Below are 22444 nucleotides of genomic sequence, written 5' to 3' on the forward strand. Positions count from 1 at the left end.
AGTTCCAGGCACACAAGGCCATCCTGGCAGGTTAGAGAGTGAAACACGCACGCATTCACACACACACACACATGTTCACACATACATAATTGTGCATGCGCACACATACACACGCATGCACAAGCAGACCCATGTGGGAAGACACATACAGTATGTATACACACACAATATTTGTACACACACACACACACACACACACACACACACACACACACACACACACACACACACACACACACACACACACACACACACACACACACACACACACACACACACACACACACACACACACACACACACACACACACACACACATAAACACACACACACACAGCTTGAGTGCCACCATTCTGCTCCAGTGTTTTTTCCCACTGAGTTTCTGGCCAGAGGTTCCAGTGGATGGACACACACACACTCACACAGTGCAGTGGTTTGACCTTGGATCATGGTGCCGGCAAGAAGCTCAGCTGGTTAAGTCTCGTGTTACATGCTTGACAAAAAAGTCAAATCCACCCAGATGGTGCCTCAGTGCACAGACATAAGACTTTGTCACCAGCCCAGAACCTAATTCCACATCTATTCAGTAATTTTGGAAGTAATAAAGCGCAAAACGGGGGAATATTAGGGTCACACACACAGATGTCGCGCTCAGTGGCTGGGCAAAGTGACATGGGGCATTATATTAGCGACTATTAGCCTTGCCAGCTTAAATAGGATTTTACAATGTACACGGCGTTGTAACGACGTTCAAACCATTTTCCAACATTTTGTATGAATAATTTTTTTTTTTTTTTTAAGATATTTTTATGGGCTTTTTGGGCCTTTATTTCGGATAGGACAGTGAAGGCGCGACAGGAAGTGAGTGTGGAGAGAGATGGGGTAGGGTTGGGAAATGACCCCGTCCGGACTCGAACCGGGGTCCCCATGGGCATGCAAGCCCAAGTGTGGGGGGCTTAGCGCGCTGCGCCACAGCACCCCCCATTTTGTATGAATAATTTGAAAGGATGAGGAAGAATTGGGAAGAGGAGCATAGCAGATTATTTAATTCCACACTATTTAATTGTATATTCAACCCACTATATTTGGGAGTAGGAATATTTCTGGTCATTTTTGGTGCAAATACAGTATTCAAATTAGATGCATGCCTACGTGAATAATTAAAATTATTTTAAACAAAATATGTAATGGTATACAGTAGCGTTTCTAAATCAGGTAGTCTTCTTTATCTTCACAGTTTCTTGAAAACTTCAATCCACATTTAATTTAATTTTCATTCTATGAAATATCTTGTTAGCCAGACTCCCAAGATCCACCTGTCCAATTCCCGCTGGTCTATCCGTCGTATGGTTTTTAAGCCATGGCACTTGCCAAGCCTCCAGACTCTCTGATATTAATATGTGGAACATGGGCTGAAGCCTCGCAGGAGAAGGGTGATGACCCACTTTCCCTTTGTGGAGTCCAGTTGATAAGTCTTCAAGGCAAGCTGTAATTAATTTACCCTGGAGCCACACAAAGTAAAGCGCATCTTTGGAATGGAGTTGGCCAATGGAAATGGCAAAGGCATATTCCAGCATGGAAATGCTGTAGCCACCGGGCCACCGTTGTTCATTTATTTAACAACTTTTTTTTCTCCTCCTTCCTCCAAACTTCCTTTCGAAAGTTCCCAGCTGCGAAATTGCTTACCCCTCCAGCTCTGTTAGTAATTATTCTAATAAAATAGGGGCCAATCATGTTGTTACGCTAAACGTCAAAGTGGGTAAAGGATGGTAAGGAAATATATACAGGACTTGTTATTTAGTAGGGGCAAATAATGGGTGTGGAGGTGTGCCTGAAGCCTTAGCCGACCAATTTGAATATTTTAAAAAAAGAAAAAAAAATCAAGTAATAATTAATCAAACATGTAATTAAAATGTTGTTAGGTGACACCGGGGCAGTCATGTTCATCATGTGCACAAAATTTCAAGTACATACAGTTGTTGGTGGAACAGCCAGCAACCTGTGAACTTGAAAAGTTGAATTTCTTCCCACGCTGTGGCTAAGCAAGGAGTCAAATATTTACAACAAAATTTAGCAGAAATAACGTTATGTTAGATCTGAAATCAGTTGAAATGAACTAAGATTAACATATCATTTGATACAAAACTGAAAATAAAGCATAATGAATGGGTGCATTTCCTCCTGCCTGGATGAGAGCTGTTTACCCCTTTCTTCTCTCTGTCTCTGCAGCTCGTTCTCCCGTCTTCAGTGCCATGTTTGAACATGAGATGGAGGAGAGCAAGAAGGTAGGCCATGTTATTGATTTTATTTATTTTTTCTTTCTTTCTTGCGTCACATGAAAATACACAAAGTGTGTCTGTGCGCGCTTCTCTGTGAGAGGGCAGTGTGTCAGTGAGACTGAGAGATTGGATTTCACAAAACACTTCAGAAATTGTTACCCGCACTATACAGTGCCCTCCACCAATTAACCCAAACAACAAAGCAGCGCCCATTTAGCTTTTCCTATTTTTAGCCATTATTTCCTTTTTCTGAAACAGTATGTCTCTTTTAATCGCCATCATTGAGATGTCATGTGTCCACTCTATTTCACTGTCCTTGTCCTCTCTCTCTATCTGTTTCTATGTCTTCTCTCTATCTCTCTCTCTCTCTCTCTCTCTCTCTCTCTCTCTCTCTCTCTCTCTCTCTCTCGCTCTCTCTCTCTCTCTCTCGCTCTCTCTGTATATCTCACTTTCTTCCTCTCTAAACTTCAAAGGCCAGAGTAGTTCTTCCATTCCACCATTCCACTCAGCTGTGTAATAGGTACAGCACCTTCAAACAGCTCATTCAGGTGCACGTGCGTGCGTGCGAGCGAGCGAGCGAGAGCGTCAGAGCAACTGTGGTTCTACCTTAAAGTGTCTCCCCCCTGACTTTTGGCCGGTGTGGGTGTATTTGCTCAGGCTCCGTTTGAAAGCCTGCTGATCCTAACGCACACGCTGAACGGACTGAAGTCTCAATTATAGATCGCCATCGATTTGCCTCCTCTTTCCTCCGGTGCACACTTTGGTAGACATAATACTGCAGTGCTGCTCCTTTAGTAACACAGAAGGACCGCTTCATTTAACTACACCCATTTGCAATTGTTTGAAGAAATGGATCGTAGTGATTCCCTGCTATATCACCCTTTTAAAGTCCTGCTATATTGTGGATTCGTTTTCCTTTTTATGTATGTCTAAGCCTTCTCAGCATGTATGCTAGCTCCTCAGAACAATATCTTGTACGAGAGAGAAACAAAATGTGACTATGTGACTATGTGCCCATATGCTCCGTCTTATTTGTGTACGAGGCATCCTGATTATCTTTATTTTTCGCCATCTGTGTATGTGAGCGGGCAAGTGTGTGTGTCTCTGTGTGTCTGTTGGTGTGTGTGTGTGTGTGCCTGTGTGTTTTTGAGTGCGGGCACTCTGGCTACTCCACACTGTTAATTACTCCATCTGTTATTGCCTGTTGTTTGAGAGCCACATAAATTGTTTCCGTCTGCGTGTGTGTGTGTCTGCAGTGCACATACAGTATGCACATGGACCTGTAGTCATTAGGTTAACATATCTCTGGAAAGAACTCTTAGTCATCACCACTGGTGTGTGTGTGTGCGTGTGTGCGTGTGTGTGTGTGTGTGTGTGTGTGTGTGTGTGTGTGTGTGTGTGTCTGTGTGTCTGTGTGTGTCTGTGTGTGTCTGTGTGTGTCTGTGTGTGTCTGTGTCTGTGTCTGTGTGTTGGTTAGTTGTGTCAATGTGCACACACTCTGAGTATTTGTGTGCGTGTGCGTATGCACATGTGTGCACTCTCTCTTGGTGAGCACATCTGTCAGGTTTTCCTTACCCACCGTGTGTGTGTGTGTGCGCGCGTGCCTGTGTGTGTCAGTGTGCGAGAGAATAATGATCTTTCTAGGTGTTGCATCATGTGTTTTTGGGGAGGGGGGATCTGGGATGTGCTTGCGTGGTAAGTTGGGCGTTTTGTGGAGCTGTTTTTTCTTCCTGAAGGGGCTGATTGCTCTCAGCCCACCACAGACGCACGCACGCACGCACGCACGCACGCACGCACAGACATCCACGCACCCACGCACGCACCCACGCACGCACGCACGCACGCACGCACGCACGCACGCACGCACGCACACACACACACACACACACACACACAAAGAGTGCAGATGCACCCACACCCACACTTCATCTGGGAGCCTCACAAGATATCCATCAATGTAGAGAGAGAGAGAGAGCGATAGAAAGAGAGAGAATGGAAGGTTGCTGGTCCCCCTTGATTTGCATCTGTGCTCAATGTCTGGAATGTATATTTTTGTGCCTGAGCTTTTGTTTGGAGTACAGTATTTTCTTACTGAGGGGAAGCATGGCACGTGAGTGTGCACTTATATGCCATACTGTGGCAAGCTTATTGTGTGTTAACATCCCCACCACATATTATGTGCAAGCTTGTTTTGAAAACATTTGGTGGGAGGTGAACCTCTTGTGTCGATCATGTATACTCTGTACTGCGGGTGTGTATGTCTGTTTTAGGCTACGCGTACACTAGTAAATGCTGTGTCAGAGTTATTGTTGGGGGAGTTTATAAATTCTGGAAGGGATAGGAACTATGACACAGACACACACACACACACACACACACACACACACACACACACACACACACACACACACACACACACACACACACGGGGCAGGAAGAAGAGTCGCATCTTAATTGCTGTTTAAGAGAGTGCAGAAGAGGAGGTTTAAAAGCAAGCAGTCATCCCATCACTTTTCAAAGCTGCTACCATCATACCTGTGCCGAAGAAATCATCACCATCATGCTTCAATGACTACCGTCCTGTAGCACTGACGCCCATAATCATGAAGTGCTTCGAACGGCTAGTCCTGTCACACATCAAAGCCACCCTACCCCCCACCCTAGACCCCTACCAGTTCGCATACCGAGCCAAGCGATCCACGGAGGATGCAATTTGCTCTGCCCTCCATCCAGCCCTCACCCACTTGGACAATAAAGACTCATATGTGAGAATGCTGTTCATTGACTTCAGTTCAGCATTCAATACCATAATACCACAACAACTCATCAGAAAACTGGACAAACTAGGTTTCAGCACCTCCCTCTGCAACTGGCTGCTGGACTTCCTGATGCAAAGACCACAAGCAGTACGGGTAGGGAACAACACCTCGAGCACCCTGACCCTGAGCACGGGGGCTCCGCAAGGTTGTGTTCTCAGCTCCCTGCTGTTCACGCTGCTGACACACGACTGCACAACGACCCACAGCACTAACCATCTAGTGAAGTTTGCGGATGATACAACACTGGTGGGCCTCATCACCAAGGGCGATGAGACTCACTACAGAGAAGAAGTAGACCTGCTGGCCAGATGGTGCAAAGACAACAACCTCCTGCTGAATGTCAACAAGACCAAGGAGATTGTTGTCAACTTCCAAAGGGTCCAAAAACAACTGCCACCACTGACCATCGACGGCGATGCTGTGGAGAGAGTGAGCAGCACCAAGTTCCTTGGAGTGCACATCAGCGACGACCTCTCTTGGACCACCAACACTACATCACTGGCGAAGAAGGCCCATCAGCGTCTCTACTTCCTGCGCAAACTAAAGAAGGCAAGTGCTACACCCTCCATCATGACAACATTCTACAGAGGAACCATAGAGAGCGTCGTGTCCAACTGCATCACAGTGTGGGGAGGAAGCTGCACGGAGAAAAACAGGAAGACACTCCAGCGTGTTGTGAACACAGCGAAGAAGATCATTGGAGTACCACTCCCCTCCCTGCAGGACATTTACACCACACGCCTCACCCGGAAAGCACTGATGATCATCAAAGACACAAGCCACCCTGCACACAAACTGCTCAGCCTCCTGCCCTCTGGAAAGAGGTACAGGCGCCTCCGTTCCCGTACCATCAGGCTGGCGAGCAGCACAATGCACCAAGCGATCAAGATGCTGAACACTCAACCCACTCTCCCTCCACTGTCAGCCTCTAGCCAGCAAGGCCACTGACAACCCCCCCCCCCATCCCCCCACCACCATATCTGCGACTGAACATTCCAACTGCACTACTATACTCGTGACTGAACTTTCAACCTGCACTAACTCAAAACATGCACACACACACACACACACACACACACACACACACACACACACACACACACACACACACACACACACACACACACACACAAGCCCACTGCACTTTCTGCACTAAACCCAAACATACACACACTGACACACACACACACACACACACACACACACACACACACACACACACACACACACACACCACACACACACACACACACACACACACACACACACACACACACACAGACACACGAACACACACACAAGACGCACACCGCACCTTCTACCTGCACTAAACACATACACACACACACACACACACACACACACACACACACACACACACACACACACACACACACACACACACACACACACACACACACACACACACACACACTGCTGCTGGTGTACTTGACAGACCTTTTTTAATATTTATTTTCTTCAAAATGCTACTATTACCATGTCAGAACGCTATAAAGGACTTTTTTTAGGAAAAGCACAAAAGCACAACAGATACCTCTTAATGTATGTCCCCTACAAGTCTTCTGTTGTCCAGTCTTGCACTTTAAATGTCTGTATGAGCACTGTCTATGTCCATACTGTCTTAAGTCCATGTATAAGTACTGTCTATGTCTATACTGTCTATGTCCTTACCTAGATTAGTCTATGTCTAATGGGAAAGCAAGAAATGTAATTTCAAATTCTTTGTATGACCAGTGCATGTAAAGAAATTGACAATAAAACCTACTTGACTTGACTTGACTTGACCTACTTGACTTGACTTGACTTGACTTTAAAAAGATGGATGAATAGATAAGTGGATGGACTTTTCCTCCCTCATTCTTTCCTCCCCCCTCCCCTGCAGTCTATTTAGGGAAGATAGATAGACGAGCTCAAAGTAGTGTGTGCGTGTGTGCGCGTGTGTGTGTGTGCGCGCGTGCGTGTGTGTGTGTGTGTGTGTGTGTGTGTGCGTGTGTGTGTGTGCGCGCGTGTGTGTGTGTGCGCGCGCGTGTGTGCGTGTGTGTGCGCGCATGCATGTGTGTATGTGTGCATGTATTTGTGCGTGTATATGTGCATGTGTGTGTGTGTGTGTGTGCACGCGTGCACGTGTGTGTACTAATTTGTTGTTATTTGTTTGTATGTGTCTTGCTTGCACTGAAAGGGGAGATGCCTTCAGAGAGACAGACAGATATGTATTTTTGTGTCAGGTGGCTTCTTAGACATGGCTTTATTTTTCATGATCTCTTCGCCCTCCACAGCAGTCAAGTGAGACATGCCTGTCACAGCTGGGTGTGTGTGAGTGTGGGTGTCTTCTGGCTGTGTTTGCCTTTGGCGTAACCCTTAAATCTTCAAGTAACATCTTTGATCTCACGAATCTGTGCTGGGAAGTGTGACATGAATGCCTTGTCATTTAAGTGTGGGCTTTGTGTGATGCATCTTTCTGAGGTGTGCATTTGTACATGCACCCAAACAATGACACAGAACTACACCTTGATGTGTGTGCACATGTTATTGTCTTGAGTTTGTGAGTATGTGAGACATTGATTCAAGACGGCGTGCTAGATCAATGAGGGGGTGTGTCCGTGGAGACCACAGGACACCAGGGGATGTTTGATTTATCAATTTGAGCCGTTTCAAAGATTCATGTATGATGGTAGAGATTAGATTGAAGGTTCCATGTACCACACTATCCAGTGACCCTTTGAACGTACAAACGGGTCTTGGTTAAGATGCTCTGATTTGATCTGATCCGATCTGATATGATCTGACCTGTAAATGAATGAAGAAAGCAAAGGACTCAGCACTCAGTTAAGAACTGTGAGAACCATGAGGCGATAGTGTGAGCATGTCTTCTTCACTTTTTAACATTTACTGATCTGACCTGTGCCCGTGCCTGTTCCTGTGGTGTTGCAGAACCGCGTGGAGATCAACGACGTGGAGCCGGAGGTGTTCAAGGAGATGATGTGCTTCATCTACACGGGGAAGGCCCCCAACCTGGATAAGATGGCCGACGACCTGCTCGCCGCCGCCGACAAGGTGACAAAAGAGAGGAGCTCTGCCTCTTGTCTTTCTTTCTTTCTTTCTTTCTTTCTTTCTTTCTTTCTTTCTTTCTTTCTTTCTTTCTTTCTTTCTTTCTTTCTTTCTTTCTTTCTTTCTTTCTTCCCGACTAGATAAGGGAAGCACACACAGACAGACTTGTACTACACCAGCATTCTCTCCCCCCACATACAAAGAAGTTCTTTAGTTTTACTACACAGCAAAAACCCTACCACTTAATAGGACGTAGATGCTGCTGTAGTGCTTGCTTTGTCCTGCTGAAGTGTTTGTGTGGTAGAGTACTATACAGACGTGAAGAGCCCAGCCCTCCTAAGCATGCTCCTCAGTGCTTTAGTTGCAGTGGAGCAAATGAATTGAGTTTTTAGATGCGTCCCAGCATCTCTATAAGAGGGTCTGTCCGTCCGTCCGTCTGTCTGAAACGCATTCCTTGTCTGAAACGCTGTCTGAAACGCATTCCTTGTCTGAAACGCTGTCTGAAACGCATTCCTTCAATTGTTCCTTCCTGTGTCCACAAGGCGGAGGCAGAGAGGCATTTTGGCCTGGAGCGAATGCGTGTCAAAACGTATACAATATGTTACCAAACCGGCAAGGCTAAGCTGATTGCATTGTGAGACAACTGAGGGGTGCATTCAATTTTCGCCATTGTTTTGCATTTGGACAGTGGTAGGCAACTTCGTTCCTTCTCCACAGCACACCAACACCACTGTGAGTGTCACTTAATGTTCACGGTCTTGTGATAGGCCTACACTTTGGCTGATAGTGTCGCGTTGTGCAGCTATTTTGGTTCATCAGAATGGAAATGAACGATTTAGAAGTCGGCAGGCAGTATTTCACACAGATGTTTGTGCTCGGATAGAGGGGCGTTTGCATTGCATAAAGGGCTCTGCATACTTCACGTGCGCACTTTGGCGCGTGTGGCGCGAGAACCATTAATGACGTCATCACTCGCGACAGACTATTCATACTTCAAAAGCGCTTTCGCTCGCATTGTCGGAAGTGCCCTCTGCTGTTCATGAGAGAAACGGCAGTATTTTTCGCAACTCGCAGCGTGAGTTCTACGGATGTATAAAATAGAAAGCCAAACACGGCTGCTGTAGGGCTACTGAACGTCTGACTTGTGACTTACCACATTGAAACATATATTTTTTGTTGTAGCCTACATTGCCAGATCATTCCAAGACCATGTGAGCATTGTTCTGGCGGCAGAATTTATAAATAGATCGCCGAACACAACGTGCTTCTGAACAAAGTAAACAATTGTTTCACTGAACAACATTTAAGAGAGAAGATAAAATAACTCTCTAGGACATTTTTTTATCCTCAAAATGATACAGGATCCATTCTGTAGTAGCCTACAGTAGTTGTAGCCTCTCTTCGCAACTCCTGCTTTGTCTGCCTACCTGCGTGGTCGCTGGTGGCGCACGACATGTTACAAAAAATGTGGGGTGCACGACGTCGCGACACGGCAGCTCGCGCCACGGCGTGTGACGTCATTTTGGGTCACGTGACGGCGCGAGTGAGGTCGCGAGTGAAGTATGAAGGAGGGTAGCGCCAGTCACGACAAGTATGAATCCCCCTTAACGCTCCACGACATGGAACCGTAATAAGTTGACAGGCGACCAGCAGCGCTACAGCTCTTCCTCTAAACGTGAGTTTGCAAACATTCTGCCACTACGTTTCAGTGAGTAGTCAGTGTTCTCGAAGTAGTAGACAGATGGGCCATTTGCATTTCACATACGCTGTGTTACTTATGTTCTTGGGCATATTGCAAGGGAGAGTCGTTTTCTGCTGGTGGGCGCGTGGACCACACAGGTGCTTTCCCTTGCGCTCAGAGAGAGCACGGGACAGAACGCGTCTTTTGCTTCGTAATTGGTTTGCAGTCGTATGAATTTGGTAAACTCTGCCACTGAAGCTCACTGCTTTGTGCCTTGACGGTAAAAAGCTGGCATTGAAAATTAAGCGCACAATGCATCCAAAGGGTGAACCCATAGCGCATGATTCACCCAAACGGTTTTATTTATTTATTAGGCTATATGGCGATGTTTTCTTTCCCACATGCACATGACGCTGAAATGGCGTGATAGCCTACTAAAGGTTGATAAATAACCTAGTGCTAACAATATCTGGTAATTTGTAATGTAGCCACTTGATCTATGTGAAATTTGAAATTAGATGCTTCTTTTCCAAATCCAAGCATGATGGCCTTATTATAGTCTAAACTGCAAAATATAAAGCTTTGTCTCGTCATTTCGCTGCCTGCCACATTATTTGGAGTTTCCATGGCCAATAGGCTATGACCAATAAACAAAAAGCACATCCTCAGAGGCGGGTGGGCGTTGACAGGTTGACTCTGGGGGGAAAAAAGGTTGGAACTGGCATAGAGGGACGCATCTGTTGTCCGCCTGTCGGCCTTGTTTCTCTAGTGGTTACTGCGCTACTATATATCGTAAATATTTAGAATATGGCTCATCCTCTTCAGCATCCCCTTTTGATGTTGAGCTGGTAGATACTGATTGTGTGTGTATGTGTTGCCTCGCTACAGACACTGATATCTATATTTTCCTGTTTTTTTCCCATTCGTCCTTATTTGCTTATATTTATCTTTGTCCTTGTTATTTTTAAATCGCCCTTAAAAGCACTGCCATGGTATTGAACTCACCCACTTATGCTGTTCAGTCATTTTTCGTCAGCCTCTAATTGTGCATGTATTTGTGGGTACTCATCTCCTATTAGTCCCTATGTACTGCGGTACCCATATTTGCCATCATTCTATTTTGTACAATCTAAGTGCACTCACCCTGTATAAGACCTTCACCAGCCTATGACTACACGCACTGTGTGTGTGTGTGTGTGTGTATGAGTGTATGAGTGTGAAGTTTTGGTCCCTTTTTAACCTCTTGTTGTTCCTCAGGCAGTATCTAGTGGTCGTCTTTACTTTCTCTGGAGCTTTCTGTCGACGTGTGGAACATTTTCACAGTGCTTTCTCATGCTCGCAATGCTTTTTGCCTCGCTCCCATACACACGCACGCATGCGCGCACGCGCACACGCACACACACACACACACACACACACACACACACACACACAGTATGCAAGTCGCAACCACTTGACGGCAAACAGGCACTGTGTGTGCTTTTGTGTGTGTGTGAGTAAGGCAGGGAGTATGACTTCATCTTTTTATGTTAAGCCCCATAGCTCCATACAGTCAGTGAACCTGACAGCTCAGCCACTCTCTCTGACTGTGTGTGTGTGTGTGTGTGTGTGTGTGTGTGTGTGTGTGTGTGTGTGTGTGTGTGTGTGTGTGTGTGTGTGTGTGTGTGTGTGTGTGTGTGTGTGTGTGTGTGTGTGTGTGTGTGTGTGTGTGTGTGTGTGTGTGTGTGTGTGTGTGTGTGTGTGTGTGTCAGGGAGGTGTGGCAGCTTGGCGTGGCATGTGGAGCGGTGAAGGGATGTCAGAGAGATCTGCGATTCCTCCCACTCCAGTCTTCTCCCAGCATCTCTGATCTTCCACCCTTCTCTCTTTTCTTTTCTTTTCTTCACCCCTCTGTTTTTTCCTTTTTCCCCTCCACCCTTTTATTTATCCCCCTCTCACCCCTTCGTCTCCCCTCTTCGTGACACTCTCAATTCTAATGTCTCTCACTTTTGCATTCTCTGTTGCTTCCTTCTGTCTTTTTTTCTACCATTTTCCCCTTTTTTATTGGCTTATTCTGCCTGTCAGTCTGTCCAACTTGTGCTTTTTCTCTTCCTCCTCAGCCTTCTACAATCTTATCGTCTGTCTCTGTCTCTGTCTCTCTCTCTCTCTCTCTCTCTCTCTCTCTCTCTCTCTCTCTCTCTCTCTCCCATATTGCTCATATCCTTCCTCACTATGTATCACTCATTCATTTATTTAATTTGGTCAATGCACAATAATCCATACATCAGCTAAAAACATCAATATAAATAGTTGCTATATTTCATCCATTGTTCCAAGACAGGTACGCATAATAAAACAAACAATACAGCATGACAGTAGACATTAACCCACATATTACAAACATCAACTAATTCATTAATTAATGGGAGCAGGTCTGGTTTGTTTTCAGCTACTGTTTAAGGGTAATTTTGAAGGATTTTTACTCTGAAGAAGACGCGCAGTGCGTTGAAACGTCAGTCTTTATGTTTGCACCACAATAAAATAACTAAAGAGTGCTCCAAACATCCCCGGCCCAGTCTTTTTGAAGTGGACCAGTTTACTTTCCATCATTTTTGAAGGTGTTGTGTTACCGCACGAATACACCAGCCGTGACCTTAGCGATGGAAGTAATTGACTTTGTATTGAGTCGCGCGACAAAAGTGATTCGGACGACTACAGGCGATTCGCGTGACGAGAGCGACAGTTTGTAGTTGAACTCGTTGGAATATTATGCAAATTACCTATGACTCTGTTCGGCGAAAGCCGTCACAGCCAATGGGAATGTTGGAATGCTTGCATTCTGCTTTTAACGGACATACTCTAATCGCTTCAATCGCTTGTATCGCTCTTGCTGCACATAAGCGATTCTCTGTCGCTTGAATCTCGTCACGGCCAGTCTATTCACCCAGTTATGATGATGTTGTAACAGTCCGATATGAGCTTGCACTGCGTTCCTGTAATGGACAACACCATTTGGCTCTGATCCCAACCTTTCCTTATCATCTTCTTTTTCTACCCTCTTCTTTCACTCACCCTTCCTTGCTCAGTCTCTCTCTCTCGCTCACTCTCCCTCACTCATTCAGTCCTTCATTCTCTCGTTTCCTTGTCTCTCTCTCTGTCACACACTAGCACAGTGATTCTCAAACTATGGGCCACGTGCCTCTGGTGGGCCGTGGCTGCATAGCAGGTAGGCCGCGAGAGGTCTGGGAAAAATATCCTGAAATTTGCTCACGTCACATGGTGTTTAGATATTCACATCTTGTTTATTTAGTTATCTTGTGTCTTTCTTGTGTGCGTCCAGAAACGTGAGTACTCTTCCTTATTTTTTGTTTTGATGCTATCAGGCAGGATTTATGTGTAAACATTGCCATTTCAATCGCGAATGTAATTTTCTACCGCAAATTAATTATCGCAAATTACCCGCGAGGTACAGTGTTACACTTTCTATCTGCCGTCGTGATATGGTGTGTTTCCATGTTTACGGTGTTGATGTATGTGTAAAATGGATGTTGTTCGTAATCATTTTTAGTCGATTGTGAGAGTAAACTTTGCCGTTTTGGCTTGCTACAGTTGGCTATTTCCTCCTAATTATTAATAGAACATTTAGTATTTATCCAACGCATAAGTTATTTCTCTGAGCTGTGAATGCTGGCATGTTTCATGCTAGTTTCATATTCAGTATTTAGGAGGCCCCTCAGTGGCCACAACTTTCTGAAAATAGGCCCCTAACTTATTCATCATAACAATATAATCATATCGGCCTAATGTAATATGATATTATATTACATTAGGCTATATTACTTATATTTTATCATATTATATTATATTTTACTATATTATATATAATAAAATATAGTATAAGGAAGTATATTATAAGTTATTATTTTATATTGGGCTATATGGTTTGGTGGGCCCCAGATTTTTTTCACATTTCAAAGTGGGCCTTGGCGTTCTGAAGTTTGAAAACGGCTGCTCTAGCAATTATATGTTTTTGTATGCGTTTATGCATGTTTGGGGGTGGGGGTGGGGGGAAGCTGGTGATGTGAAGGAGAGGGTTTCTCCCTTTGGACGTTGATTTGGTGTTTTTATTTTCTTTGCTTTGACATGTGAAATGTGTGCAAATTGAATCAATAAAAGAGTGCTTAAGTCTCTCTCTCTCTCTCTCTCTCTCTCTCTCTCTCTCTCTCTCTCTCTCTCTCTCTCTCTCCCCTTCCTCCCTCTCTCCTTTTCTCCGTCCTCTCCTGTCAGTATGCCCTGGAGCGTCTGAAGGTGATGTGTGAGGACGCCCTGTGTACGAGTCTGTCGGTGGAGAACGCGGCGGAGATCCTCATCCTGGCCGACCTGCACAGCGCCGACCAGCTCAAGACGCAGGCCGTCGACTTCATCAACTAGTGAGTGACACCTCCGCTCCAGCAAATCACATCCGCCGTCTGACAGTCTGTCAGATGTTCATCCTCCCTTGCACCCCCTACCCCCCATACACGCGCATACACACACACACACACACAGACACACACAGACACACACAGACACACACAGACACACACAGACACACACAGACACACACAGACACACACAGACACACACACAGACACACACACAGACACACACACAGACACACACAGACACACACAGACACACACAGACACACACAGACACACACACAGACACACACACAGACACACACACAGACACACACACAGACACACACACAGACACACACACAGACACACACACAGACACACACAGACACACACACACACAGACACACACACACACAGACACACACACACACAGACACACACACAGACACACACACAGACACACACACACACACACACACACACACAGACACACACACAGACACACACACAGACACACACACAGACACACACACACACACACACACACACACACACACACACACACACACACAGACACACACACACACACACACACACACACAGCACCTGTCCACCACACACACCCCCCTCTCTTAGAAGTGTCTGTCTGTAAAAGGTGCTTACATTACCTGACCTGGTGGATCCCCCCCTCAAGCTTTTTCTAGAATGTTACCTGAAACATGGCTACATACGGTGGAACTCTGCATTGAAAAGTCTTACAAAGTGCTTTTGACATCAAAGTGAGGACTACAGATTTTCCTACTATTCTAATCATGTGTGATGGTGGTACACCTCAAAGGGTTAAATCCCGCCAGCGGATCATAGAAGTCAGCTTACTGGCCAGTATTTCTCACCTTTTGTTGTTTTGAAACTCCCATCTTCATTTCTGAAATCTTGACCTTTCCATTGTTTTAGTTACTAGGTTATTTGTTTATCAAAGCGTAAAATGCAATTAATTGCCATCCGATCGAGCCGAAAATATCATCTCCTAACGTGGTTCACTGAATTGCAAGTTTAAAATTCCTGTCTGTGAAGTAGACCAAATCAACTTCCAGCCTGTAGAGTAAAATCCTACTTTGTGTTGCTTGAAACAATGGGATTGATGGTTATTAGTTCTAGGATAATGCACCCCTCCTAAAGCGATTGTTACATAATGTAACAGAGGCTCTATGAGTTTCGGATGACCCCCAGGCCTTGGCAGTAACTCGTAATGCTGACGAGAAGATTGCAGAGAGGCCTCTTCCACTGTGAGCCTGCCTTAAATTCCAGGACCTGTAGGGAGGACTAATTGATCATAAACCTAAACAAGAGGGATTTGCGCTAGATTCACTCATTCATGTGAAAGATTAAATGTACATCTAAATTATGGTTTTGACTATTTTTGACCCGCACTATTGAGAAATACCTAACCCAACCCACCCGCACACGGATCACCTGCGGGTTCTCCCAGATCATTGGGTGACCTGCGCAGTGTCCGTTGGTGTAATTTGGGTCAACAGAAATGACACAGGGAGTCTACTTTAGTGTAGTGTATTCACTGTTTACTGCTCAACCCTATACGTAGAAGCACTGACATCTGAAGTGTCCAGCACGGTTCCCTTTGTCCTTCATGTCTCTCTCTGTCTGTCGTGACTTTTCGTTCCCCTCCTTCTCTTTCTGCCTGTAGGGAGGATGCTTCCTGTCTTTATAACACACACATGCTCACACGCACGCGCACAGACACACACACACAGACACACACACACACACACACACACACACACACACACACACACACACACACACACACACACACACACATACACACACACACATACACACACACACATACACACACACACGCACACACATACACACGCACACGCACAAACACACAAACACACAGAGACACACGCACACACAGACACACACACAGACTAAATATGACGTCTACAGCGGTCTGTAGAGCGTCCCCATGGTGTCAGGCTGCAGGCCACCGGATGCTGGTGTGGGTTTGGGATGGAGGAGGGGAGAAGAGGGGTGATGGAGGCAGTCAGATGGAGGAACGGAGGGAGAGGGATAGAGGAGGGAGGGAGGTGGGAGGTGTTTAGTGGAGGCAGAGGGAGGTGTTTAGGGGAGGGAGGGAGAGAGGTAGAGGGAGGGAGACTGAGGTGTTCATGGGAGAGGAAGGTGAAGGGAACGAGAGGGAGGGATAGGGAAGGATAGAGGAGGGAGGAGGACGGACAGGGGGGTATTCAGTGGAGGGAGGGATAGGGAGGGATAGAGGGAGGGAGAGAGCTAGAGGGAGGGGAATGGAGAGGGAGGTGTTCAGCGGTGCTCTGCTCACACCTCCAGCCGTCACAACAAACCACAACAGCAGTCCACGCCGATCAATACACACACAGCACCCGGCCGACGCTGGAGCAGACACAAGCAGAACACAAGAGGACACGCCCACATAAACACCCAGTCACACACACTCACACACACACACTCTCTCTCACACACACACACACACACACACACACACACACACACACACACACACACACACACACACACACACACACACACACACACACACACACACACACACATTCATACTGACACACACACACACACACATTCATACTGACACACACACACACACACACATACACACACGCATAAACACACACACACACACACAGGCACTCACACACACACGCATACACACGTACACACACTCATACTGACACACACACACATACACACACGCATAAACACACACACACACACACACAGGCAATCACACACACGCAATCACACACACGCATACACACGTACACACACTCATACTGCCACACACACGTACACACGCACACATGTACTCATACTGCCACACACACACACACACACACACACACACACACACACACACACACACACACACACACACACACACACACACACACACACACACACACACACAAATACACACACACACGTAGGCACTCACACAGGCACAGATTTATACACCCTCAACGGAAACGCATTGTGACACAGAATTGTGTGATGTACACTCAGACCGCCACACACACACACACACACACACACACACACACACACACACACACACACACACACACACACACACACACACACACACACACACACACACACACACACACACACACACACACACAGATTTATACAGATAAAGTCAGCCTCAAACAGATGGAGTCCCCTTGGCTACACTCGCCCAGTGATTTGTGCTCATGTCCCCAGACACACACGCACAAGCACACGCACACGCACGCACGCACGCACGCACACACACACACACACACACACACACACACACACACACACACACACACACACACACACACACAAATTGTGAGTAAGCAGCCTCTGCTTGACCCCGGTTTGGCTGGGCAGCATTTGTAGTAACCCAGCGCATAGAGCGGAGCGATGTTTCCTCGTTCTGTCTGCTGCAGACATTTATTCGCACATTTATGCGTTTAAGGCCAGACCTCATATCAAGCCAGCACGACCTGCAAGGCCACACAGCAGCCAGCGCTAGTGCCGCCCGAGGGCTCTGGAGCGGAAAAGAGAGGAGCAGAGAAAAAGATGAGATGAGATGGCTCTCTTTAAAAGGGATACTGAGAAGAAAAAAGGAGTAAGAAGGGGGAAAAACAAGGCTAAGGCAAGGTCTGCACCGTCAAAAACTTGTTAACTTAAAGCTTCTCATGTTTACCGCTAATTCATGCCTAATTATTGTTCACGTAAGCGACTTATAAGACGTGTGTTAAGGGCCTGCTAGGTCCTTATTAAGGATTATATTAGTAATAACGGCCTTATTGGCAACAAACAAGACATTTGTGTATACATGTCTAGCAAATGGTTGATTTTGCTTCACATGTGTATCATAAGTCATTTATTCAGACAGTTAGGCATGTATTAGCAGCTAATATGTAAACCTTAAAATAAAGTGTCATCAAAAGCTTATCTGGCTTACTGATAACCTTCTACTGTAATCAATGGAACTGGCCACACACAGCAGCACAGCAAAAAAAAAAAAAAAAAAAAAAAGCCCATTCTTTTCAATGTATGTTTCACAAAACATTGCTTAATGTAATGTAATAGCCAGGCTGTGCCCTCCTAGTGACGCCACACCTTCAGCGTTGCCTCTAGTCAGGCCAAGAACAATACAAACACGATTCTGAGCTCCCGAAAAAACGGGAACTCCTCCCACTTTGTCAGGGAGCGAACAACCATTAGGTGGGTCAACCATACCGTTTGGGAACTGTTAATTGTTATGCTCTTGGTCAGACCAAGTCTCGAAGAGATTTGAAGGTCGATGATAATCAGGCTAGGAATGTTAGGCATTCAGTGTAGACCCCAACCTACAGTACACTTGTCGGAGTAGTTCTTTGTTTTTTATGTATTCCAGGGCTGATGTTCAATAGAGTGGGTGAAAAATGAAGGCTGTAACACCTCTTTGAAGTGCCATCATTTCCATGTGTTTATAATTTGTGTCCACCGCAGGGTAGTGAACGCATTGCCAGGATACAATTATGCACGATGAGAAGCAATTATTTAATAACTTATCGCAGTTGTCTGTGTAGATTATTTTCATTTCTTACCTCGTCCAGGATGGGTAGATAGAGGTCAAGGTCAAACTAGGTGTTAAGCTTAGACTTATTTTTTTTGAAGCGTGAAAATGTTTCAAAGGCTAATTCAAGTTCCCTCTGGCGATGAGTCGCTACCAGGAGTCCTGTCCATCTTCAATCTTAAAAAAAAAATAAAGATAAAAACACACGACTCCGTCTCCTTTCAACTCTCCTGGCTCCTTTGACAACTATAGCGGTTAATAGCAGTGTTTTTGCAGTGGCTGCTGTGGAGGTCTGTAATTAGGCCACAAAGACACACTGCTTCACTTTGCTTCTTAATGCAAAAGGGGGTCTCATCTCTTCATTACGCTCAAGCTGTGATCATTAGGCGAAATAAGTAAAAGATGAATTATTGATCAACCCCAGCCTGGCTGGCTGGCTGGCTGCTGTGTGTGCGTCTCTGCGCGTCTGTGTGTGTGTGTTTGCGCGTCTGTGTGTGTGTGTTTGCGCGTCTGTGTGTGTGTGTTTGCGCGTCTGTGTGTGTGTGTGTGTTTGCGCGTCTCGTCTGTGTGTGTGTGTGTGTGTGTATTTGTGGGGGCTTCTCGAGCATCCCAAGCCAGTTGTTGGTGCTACTTCTTACTCATGCAGTACGAGATTTGCCAGCCCTGTTCTAATTCCCAGCGAATCTCACACGGCACAAAAGTGCTCACGGCAACATTGTGTCATCAGCTCAGGGCAACATTGCGTTGCTCCTGCAAGCCCCACACACCAAATCGAGCACGCTGCCTGCCTGCCTACCTAGCTGCTTATGCATGCAGCACGGTTCATTCTTATTCATGCCTGCACTAGGTGGTAAGTGCTTATGTTATGCTGCTGGAGTACTAGTGTGGGGCTGGCCTACTAGCGACTGGTCCACGCTAGAGCTACTTCTGTTAACGTGGAGATTGGCTCTGTAGGGAGCTTCATGGCCATTAGGAGTTGCTTTTATTGGAGGGCGAGAGAGAGAGAGGGGCGAGAGAGTGCGAGAGAGTGCGAGAGAGAGAGATAGAGAGAGAGAGAGAGAGAGAGAGAGGTCACCCAGCAGGGGAGAGCCATGTGTACACAAACACAGTGAGACACAAGTGTAGACACACACACACACACACACACACACACACACACACACACACACACACACACACACACACACACACACACACACACACACACACACACACACACACACACACATTTATTTAGGCAAACAGTAAATGTCATAAAAGGCCATGTGTTGGTGATCGTGATAGTGCAGGGGCAGAGCCTGGGGGTGTTGGAGTTGGGGGGAGGTCTGGGGACCCCTGCTGCCATGACCCAGGCCAAGTGTGTGTGTGCGTGTGTGCTCGCGCGCGTGTGTGTGTGTGCGCGTGTGCGTGCGTGCGTGTGTGCGTGCGTGTGTTCATCCTATTCTCACGACTTTGCTTTAAACTGATAAATTGATAATGAACTCTTAACTGTATACGCATTACTGCCCCACAAAAACGGTAATAGCTATGTAAACCTTGTTCAGGTATATTGTTTTGGGTGTAATATTGGTGATGACTTGTGTACTGTTATTAAGAGAGTAAATCCTTTGTCCACCACATTTCAGTCTGGACTATTTTTAACGAAATATTTAGTTAATGTGCTTTTTTTTATTTTATAATTTCCCAGTATTTGCATTTCCATTCATATAATTTGCTCTGTCTCTCTTACTGTCTCAGCTTTTCTTTTTTATTTATTATAATGAAGTGTAGTGAACTGCCTTTTGGCTTTGTGGAGCAGCTTGTGTTTCGTGCAGGGTTTTTAGTTGCATTTAGGTGTTTTAGTACTTCACATTCTTCTAACTCCCTCTTTCTCTTTGAAATCTCTCTGCTAGCCAGTATATAATTTCATGTTGCTGATGTATGTAGATACACTAAAAAAGACACCGTAAAAAAAAGTGTTAACCTACCCTTTTCTCTTTTCTCCATATCTTCCCTAGCAAGTTTTTTTTAGGAAACACATAGTGGTGTTTTTTTTCCGTTTCAGTCTACCCATTCCCATTCTCCTAACTCTTTGCTTTTTTCTTTTCTCTCTCTTTCTCTGTTCATCTCTTCAGCCATGCGTCGGACGTGATGGAGACCTCCGGCTGGAAGTCCATGGTGGCGTCTCACCCTCATCTAGTGGCGGAGGCCTACCGCTCCTTGGCGTCCGCCCAGTGCCCCTTCCTGGGCCCGCCCCGCAAACGCCTCAAGCAGTCCTAGTCCTCATGGCCCCCAAGGTTCCCAATCACCGTTTCACCCACCCCACCCCAACCACTCACTCTGAAACCCTCCAAACTCCCTTTTCATTCCCTTGGCCCCTGAACAGTTCTACTCCACTAAACTACAGCCTTTCCCATCATCAAACATCTCCACCTTTTCCCGGTCTTAAACTCCCTGTTCCTCTTCCTTCTCTGAGCTGAGCCCCGACTTAAGACTGTTTGGAGATGCTTTGTTCTGAAGGGCTGAGGGTCTTTTTTTTTGCGCCCAAAATGACCCCCCAAAACCCATGGATTGACAGTTGCAGCGCAAACCCCCCCAGAACACACCTTGCTTGTCCACAATCCCACAGTAGAAGTCCTCCATGTTGTTTGTTGTTGTTGTTGTTGTTGTTGTTGTCAATGGGGCTTGCTGGAGGGTAGCCCAGTTTCACCGGAACTGATGTAGGAGGGGAGATGAGCAGCAGCTGGGTGTGTAGTCGCTGTTATTTGCCGCTCCCGCTGTGCAGAACACCAATCAAAAACACACACACACACACACACACACACACACACACACACACACACACACACACACACACACACACACACACACACACACACACACACACACACACACACACACACACACACACACACACACACACACACACACACACACACACACACACTTAATGGCCTCCTGTGCTGTTTTGGGTTCAGAGAAAGGGTGATCGGATGTGGGGTGTCCCCATGTCTTGACTCCGCTCCAGAAATGCTGAGTCATCTCTCAGCCCAGGGGTGAGACTGCCCCCAACAAAGAACGGAAGGAGGAGAGGAAGAGGACGAGGACGAGGACGGGGAGGAGGAGCAGCCGTGTCCTCATCGACCCGTGCCACAATGGGGGCGAGCAGCCAGCGAAGCGACCGGGGTCAAACCGAGAAGGTGGCAGGGCAACGGCTCCTCCCCGTTTTAGACTTTTAATCTCTCAACACCACCAACACCCTCCTTCCTCCTCCCGTTGTAAACATCACCAGTGCCCTCCTAAATCATGAATAGATGAGGGATGGATGATGGAAACGAATGATAATGAGCAAATTAAACCAATGAACAGGGAAAGAAATGGATATTTCTCATGCAAAATGAGAGCATTGACTGAACGACCGAGGAAAAAAAAAAGAAAACGCGAAAGGCCAAGCCTTGCCCATCCCATCCCAGCCTCTCCGAGTAGCTAATCACTTGTTCTTGTGAAGGACCTTGACATTTCCCTTGTCTGTAAGACGTACTGAAAAAGGGAGTCAGTCTGTGATCAGTTGGGAAGAGCTTGATGATGGTGGAGATGATGTGTGTGGAACATTCCTATGCCA

At 46.2% G+C, this 22444-nt stretch overlaps 1 protein-coding gene across 2 annotated transcripts in view; it reads left to right on the top strand.

Moving 5' to 3' along the window:
* Positions 1 to 22237, top strand: part of spop (speckle type BTB/POZ protein) — a 138633-nt gene extending 116396 nt beyond the window's left edge. For both annotated transcript variants that reach the window (XM_063223436.1, XM_063223444.1), the window contains exons 7-11: positions 1 to 30; positions 2230 to 2285; positions 8051 to 8173; positions 14113 to 14255; positions 20958 to 22237. The exon at positions 1 to 30 is cut by the window's left edge and continues 148 nt beyond it. In XM_063223436.1, coding sequence (XP_063079506.1) covers positions 1 to 30; positions 2230 to 2285; positions 8051 to 8173; positions 14113 to 14255; positions 20958 to 21102 — 497 coding nt within the window. In that variant the 3' untranslated portion in view covers positions 21103 to 22237. The remainder of the gene's footprint in view (positions 31 to 2229; positions 2286 to 8050; positions 8174 to 14112; positions 14256 to 20957) is intronic.
* The last annotated feature ends 207 nt before the right edge of the window (positions 22238 to 22444 follow it).

Source organism: Engraulis encrasicolus, chromosome 2 (genome assembly GCF_034702125.1).
Source record: "Engraulis encrasicolus isolate BLACKSEA-1 chromosome 2, IST_EnEncr_1.0, whole genome shotgun sequence".
NCBI classification, from domain to species: domain Eukaryota; kingdom Metazoa; phylum Chordata; class Actinopteri; order Clupeiformes; family Engraulidae; genus Engraulis; species Engraulis encrasicolus.